The following is a 6,967-nucleotide window of genomic DNA, read 5'->3' as shown; positions in this document are numbered from 1 at the left end:
ACAGTGGGATGTTGAGACTTCACTAAGAAGCCCAGGACATGATCACATCATCTCACCTCACTGCGTTTACTGTCCCAGAACTCAGGGATGTGTAACTGTGTTAGAGTGACGCTCCAACAGGGATAAAACCATACTGCTTCTGCCAATCGGGGCTCTTTCGGACTTTCACATACGAGAGTGTGTGACGGTTGCGTTGAGACCATGAATTCATGGATGACTTGAATAAAACCTTACAGAAGACAAAGACCCTACCAATTTGTATGCTTTATTAAACAAATTGCCACCACAGGAGTCAGTGGCAGGTTGATGTAAATGATTCAACACTGTTCTAATATTCTGACTTTAACGTTTCTACGTTTAGTGTTTGAACTATAAAGACTGTGGCCTAGAAATGGATACAAGGACATTCAGCTGAAAAACAGCAACCACTATCCACTTCAAATAAATGCTTTTCAACCATTAGTTGAAATTGACCCTGGGAAGACCACTAATACTATTTATCTGCAACCCCATTCCACTATGTGGCATTGTAATACACTGAAAGACATTAGGTGGCAATCTATGCATCACTACTTAGGCCAAGTGTAATCTCTGTTACAAAACAGATTACGTGTCAGTGGGGTTGTCTAGAGCAATGGATAAATTAGATTAGCCATAGGGAGAGCATTAGGAAAGACAACATGGCCAGGATGTGAATCAGGCAAGTACAGGGTGGTGTGAACATCTATGTCTTTAAGACACATAGAGGTCAGAGAGAGAGAGAAAAAAAAAACGTGTGATAAGAGACATGAAGGTAAAAACCCAGAAAACCTAACTTGACACGGATCCCAGTCCATTATCAAAATGAACTACAGCCAGGAAAATACTAATACAATTCACAAAGCAGAGAAACGTCATGTCTACAGTGGTGACACTCCATATGCATACTATACTGTGTGTGTCAGTTTCCATCCATCAACATGGTATGTACTGCTCCAGTGGAAGTTTGCCACAAGTAACTTGAAAACCTGTCACACAGCGATTACTTCCACTCTAACCTGCCATCAACAAATGACCTGACGTGCACTCTGGCAGGTCGGTGTGAAACTGCTATGCCAACGCTACTACAGATTACACATGGCCGTTGGATTCTGACTGCTGCGTGGGCGAGACAGGTCCTTGGAGGCAAAACCTGAGAACTGGATCAGCCTGTAAGACAGACACATGTCTGGACACCACGTCAGTTGGGGACAGGACACAGTATACTACTGTAAATATTTTTTAAGAATAGGCAGGTAAACTGGTAAAAAAAAAAAAAAAGGTTTACTTCTTTGCTAGATGCAAGTAAACTAGGAGAAAAAAAAAGTCAGAATATAAATGTATCTGAAGCTACTTGGCAAAGATAGGTATTACAGTTAAAACCTTTGTAGCAAGACCAAAAAAATACAAATCCTTTTGGACACCAAAGAGAAAACAAGACGATGCTGGCTGTTGGGAAAGGCCCGCCCGCCCCCTTCAGTGAATCTTGGCATTGGGATTGGCTGTCTGGAGAGGGGCAGCCAGCCAATGGGGGGAGCTTCCTGAGGTCATGTGGTTGGAGGAGGCAGAGTTCAGAGGTTCTTTATGTGACTTACCAGCATGGACTACCCTTTAATCAAAGAGTAGAGAGAAAGGACAAAGTTAAACCAAGTTCCCTGGGCACTGTAAATCAAAAAGACTTTACAGCAAAGCCATGTAAGGGCAGACAAGAGAGTGAGACACGTAACAGGATTAGGCAATAAAACAAATTGCTCCATTAGAGAAAAAAAAAAAGAAAAGGAGGTGGACGGGTTAAAATGGAGTGAGGGGATGTCAGACCTGGGCAAAATGGCTTGTTGAATGCTTTTCAAATATGTCCTTAAAAACACGAGAGGTACTTGAGTATCACTTATCTGACAGGTGTGGTTTCCACATAAGGGTGTGTCCAAAGATCCTAGCAGATAAATCAAGTCCTCTTCAAGTAATTCAACCATTTGAAACTCTTTCAACTTATTTTTTTAGCCCAGGTCTGGTGGCACTTCTTGCAGACATGACAGGTTGCTGCTGTGGGGGATGGTCAGTGGAGAACTATGGAGGAACTTACCAGGCCGTCTGGACCAGCGTCTGGTTCTTCTCACATTCCAGGACTTGGAGGTACATGACGATAATCTGCAATCACAAAGTGGTTGCATAAAAAAAACAGGAACGGCCACAAAGTGTGTCATGTTGTCAATGAGAAGTGAGAATAGGCTATCAAAGCTGCTTCCTGTGTGGTTGCATCTGCATGGCAGAACAAAGCTGCAACAGCTGAACTACACAACACAATTACCAGTAGTCAGTGCGGCTTTAACTCACCTTGTGTGGATGCTTGACGTGGACACAGAAACCCAGCTCCTTCAGGACCCGCCGCTCCGCTTTGATGACTTGGTTTTTGGTATTTATGTAGTTCTGATCAAGTATCAATGAACTTGGAGTCCTAGTTTATAAAGGAATCAAAATAAAATAATGTTTCCCCTTTCAAAATAAAAGTTAAAAAGAAAGTGCCCTTCTGCTTTCTTGCACTCTTTTCTTTTTTCCGTTTCAACCAACTCAAAGCAACAAGTTTAACTGTTTAAATGCCTGACAGTTTGCTGGGGTTTGTGGACTCCTGTGGTTCCAGTGAAAGCTTATGGGATCTGCAGACAGCCCTCGACCTCAATCACCCCGTGTCACAGCTTTCATAGAAATATCAACTCAGATCATCACCCACATCACTACCTCAGCATACAAAAACTTTACACTATTCAAGCTTCAACTGTCCACTCAAGTAAAACCGCAAACATGCTATAAAGAGCCATGTCAAAGTCATTCTCACCTCTTGTGAACGTACTGTACAGGTTAGTATAACATACCAAAAACCACTATGACTACTTTTCTTTTGTTAATAGTACAGCAGGGTACGCAGACTCAAAGAAAATATAAAAAGCTAATTATTCCTTCTGCAATGAATACATTTCACTGTAAACAGACCTGCACCAACCTACATGACACCTGCTGATTAAAGCAGATCTACAATTGGAAGTTTACAATCACTAAAAAAATCTTTCTGGATTTAAAATCTTTGATTACATGTGAGTCTGTTCATATTCAGCCTCCCTGTTATGTACTATTCATGATATATGCGACTTACGTAACAAGAAACATATATCTGACATCTTTGTAACACTTGTGGTGTTGATTCAGCATTTGAGCCTTTCAGAACCAAAAACAAACCAAAGTTCAGATCTAAACGTAGTATTTTGATTTCTCAAATAAACATAAGCTTAATTGTGAATACGGTCATGCTACAAACCACATGCATGGAAAAACTCCCAGGAGCAGTGTTATTACGACAACTTGAAGCCAAAATCCAAATCTAAAAACACGACTTACTGCAAGTGCATCACAACTTCTGACACACTCACTTCATTTCCTTTACTTTGATTCAATTTAACTACATATAATGCCAAACCACTGAAGCTACAATGCATGCACTGACCCTACACCTAAACATGACGCACGTGGACTACAAGTATCGAATTAAATCGTCTACCTTCAACAAACAAGGTGATATTTCTATAAAAGCCATGGGCAACAGTTGGTGAATGGGGTTTTGCTCTTGAAGCACAAACAAAATGCATGGTGAGGAGCAGTCAGAGAAGAAAACTACATTACCCAACGGTCCGCAGATTGACGGACAGATACCCAAAGCTTAAGATTGAACCACAGGAGTCCTCAAGGCGCCCCGGGGGCCAAGGACCTTCGGCCAACCTGTCATCCCCGATCCCAGTGCCCCTCGGTGGCTCAGACCACGGGCGTCTCCCACAGGAGGGGTGGGGTGGCCCTGGGGGAGGAGAGACCCCCTTGCATCATGGTTGTCATGCCGACTGCTTCATCTTACGTACCATTCCACATCACCCAGGCTTTGGTAAATGTAGCTGGTCGCTGTTAGTTGGTTGCAAGGGAAAAAAGAAGCCAAGTTAATGCCAAGGCCTTTAGTATGGACATGTACAGATTTCTATGAAGACGAAGGCACACACAGATTAAGCCGGCGTGCCTTGTCTTACAAATCCTACAATGCACTCCACTTTTTTTTTTTTTAAAGCGAGCTTGTTGAGATATCAATTTCAGTGTAATGTCAAACTCTGATGTTATATGTAGACAATTACACGTCTGAAACTACCAGTGAAGCGGAAACTGAAAAGTTTTAAAATGGTTTAGAGTACATGGATAAACAGAAGAGCACTTTCACAACAAAACAGATCAACATCGTACAACATTTAACATCATACTGAATAAAAACAAAACAAATGCAATGCAACATGGTCCGTTTTATTTCCAAAAAGGATTCAATGTCGATGCTTACTTTTTGCCTCTGATCTGCCTGAGGTGGTGGAAAACATTGATGACGTCTCGTATTCGCCGCGGAGCTTCTTCAATCTTGGAGGCCAAGTTGATACAAGCCATAGCAACAATCTGGGAAGAAGATAATTAAAGCAAAAAGGTTGGGAGGAAGAGTTCCAAAACTTAGGATATGCAACCTAAGAGACGTTGCCCACAGGTGGTCAACAGGGTTGGGCAAAGTAACCAAATATACAAGAAGACAACCATTTATTAGGAGATCATATAAATCCTGTTTAAACTAAGGCAGCGCCTGTTTTTATATCTAGGAGAAGCTGTAAGCCTGTGAGCAAGACTAGTTTAGGGAGATACTGAATTAATGCAATATTTTAGCCTTAAGTTGACACAATATGAATGTAGATGTACTGTGATTAAAGTTTGCTTATCTCAGAATATCTGAACCATATAGTAGTACTGACTGTGTCCACAAGATTAATGTTAGTGTAAAGAGATTGTATCAGGCGTGTAAAGTCACACTGGAGTAAAGAGAAGTGAATGGATGTGTGATCTGAGGCCTTTTGTTCCTCGGCTGAGTGTCTGGGTTCAGTACGGCCCCTCTTTGTCTCTCAGCACTTCATAAACTCCGGTTCAACGTATCGACAACATGGCTGCCACAACCTAACCACAACGTTACCAGAAACGAGCCGCGCACCTCATCTACTTACCTCAAAGCTGTGTTTCACGAACGACTTGGAGTAGAAGAAGCGGTGGAAGAGCACCTGTCCCGTTGCCATTGCCACCTGTGGATAAAAACACAACAGATCACGACGGTTACACTTCGTCTGTGGGCCTAACCTTGCACAATGGACCGCCGCCATTTTACCTCCACCACGCCGACGTCTGAGCGCTAACATTAGCACGCTGCTAACAACCGGGGCTGATGAAATAGTATGTAATATAATATATATACAAATAATAATATGTTTTACCTATTCAACGGGGCTCACCTGGGGTAACCGGAGAAGAATACCCGCTGACTGGATCAGCTCACATCCGAGGATGCGAAGGTCGGTCTCCGTGTTCAGGTCGAGGCCGTCAAGCATCGACGGCGTCGGAGAGAGTCTCTCCTCCGGGATGAGCGAGTTGTCGATGGTGAGGTACACTTCTGAGTAAACTTTATCCCCGATGAGAATGCCATCGTTGTTCGTGGACGCGTTGGACGACACAGAGAGAGGACCCGCAGCCATCTTCACCAGAAAAAAGAAAAAAACACACACACACACACGGCGGTCTGCAGCTCAGCTCAGCCTCGACGGGACGACGGCGGAGCAGGGCGAGTGACCGGGGGCGTGACGTCACCATCCTGTTGACGCTCACACGTTTGTGCGCGTCCGCGGTGGTAAAGTAGTCCCGCAATATTGAGCGAACTGACCGAAAACTAAACTACACTGATGTATGTACCGCGTTCACAAGCTGTACTGGGATGTAACACGTATTAAATATTTAGCTGCATCTATCTGTTGTTCTTTATTTACCCTTTGTTAACTTCCTTTATCTCACCTGACAGACTACAGCTGTAGACTCACTCACAGTCTAAACAAAGTTAATCAACGTTACGTGTTATACAAATAAAGAGTTAATAAACAGATCAACTCACCTGATGTACAATAATGTTTATGTTGTTTTCATTATTACAAATGCTACGTTAATGATGCTCCCTTCAAGAGCCCTGCGTAAACGAGACTTTCCAATTTCAAAAACAAACAAGACAAATGAACGCTAAAACAACAACTGTCTGTCAACAGTTTCATTGTCACAATAAACCGTCTAAGACCCTCTGATCCCGCAGCCACAGAGAAAGTGCCAGGAAATGTGTATTAGGCATGTAAGACTAATTTTTCAATCAATTAATGGCAGCGGTTATTAAACAGAGGCTTTGTTTTGCCATCAACTGCACTGCCCCCATACATTTGCCCCTTAAACGTCACATCACTTGTTGGCGATAGAAGCATCTCACTACATGTTTTAATTAACGTAGTTTTGTTGTTTCCGACTTCACGCAAACGCAGCACAAGGAAGCGACTCGTCGCCATTGCTCACCACCAACGGTTTCTGTGACGTATTTTACGGGAAAGTCCGGACTTCTCACCACTACGTCTGGAACATATCCATCCGCCAATTAAAAAAAAAAAAAAAGTCATAGCAGCAATTTACCAGTTTTATTAAGTAAGTCTTCGTTTGCCTAATTTACCCACAGTGTTCAGGAAGTCAGCAATGTCTACTACTAGTCATTTCCTGTTTAACCGTTTAAATATACAGCAAGTCAAGTAGAACAGGACAAAATGGTTCAAGACGAATCACAAACTTAATTTGAAGACTGGCATTGATTGGGTGAAAGAAGGTGCAGCTCCATATGCACAAGTTAGTTGGCAGGAACATTTTGTTCACTCACCGTTCAACCCCTCAGGATTTAATGGCCAGAGGCCTTGCAGTAACTGAAGACGGGCAGCAGAGAGAACTAGAGACACACCAATGGAGGTTTCTGAAAATTGGGTACTTTAAGTGAAGCAGCGGCATGATGTTTGATTTGCCTTAGAGCATTTGCAAATTA

General features: G+C 42.7%; 1 protein-coding gene across 3 annotated transcripts in view; it reads right to left on the bottom strand.

Moving 5' to 3' along the window:
* ccnl1a (cyclin L1a) overlaps positions 1-5,719 on the bottom strand; it is a 9,593-nt gene extending 3,874 nt beyond the window's left edge. The window contains exons 1-6 of one of the 3 annotated variants that reach the window (XR_004797423.1): positions 5,364-5,718; positions 5,082-5,156; positions 4,382-4,491; positions 2,353-2,473; positions 2,102-2,166; positions 1,614-1,627 (exon numbers count right to left, since the gene is read on the bottom strand). Coding sequence is in view for 2 of the 3 variants with exons in the window: in XM_035679538.1 (XP_035535431.1) it covers positions 1,495-1,627; positions 2,102-2,166; positions 2,353-2,473; positions 4,382-4,491; positions 5,082-5,156; positions 5,364-5,603 (744 nt within the window). In the remaining variant the exon portion in view is untranslated. Of the gene's footprint in view, positions 1-355; positions 1,628-2,101; positions 2,167-2,352; positions 2,474-4,381; positions 4,492-5,081; positions 5,157-5,363 lie in introns of those variants that run through there. The other 2 variants (XM_035679538.1, XM_035679537.1) reach the window with 2 other exon arrangements.
* Positions 5,720-6,967: the final 1,248 nt, after the last annotated feature.

Source organism: Morone saxatilis, unplaced genomic scaffold (assembly GCF_004916995.1).
Source record: "Morone saxatilis isolate NCDOM2014 unplaced genomic scaffold, NCSU_SB_2.0 Contig8, whole genome shotgun sequence".
In the NCBI taxonomy this organism is placed as follows: domain Eukaryota; kingdom Metazoa; phylum Chordata; class Actinopteri; family Moronidae; genus Morone; species Morone saxatilis.
This window is presented reverse-complemented; position numbering and strand designations above follow the sequence as displayed.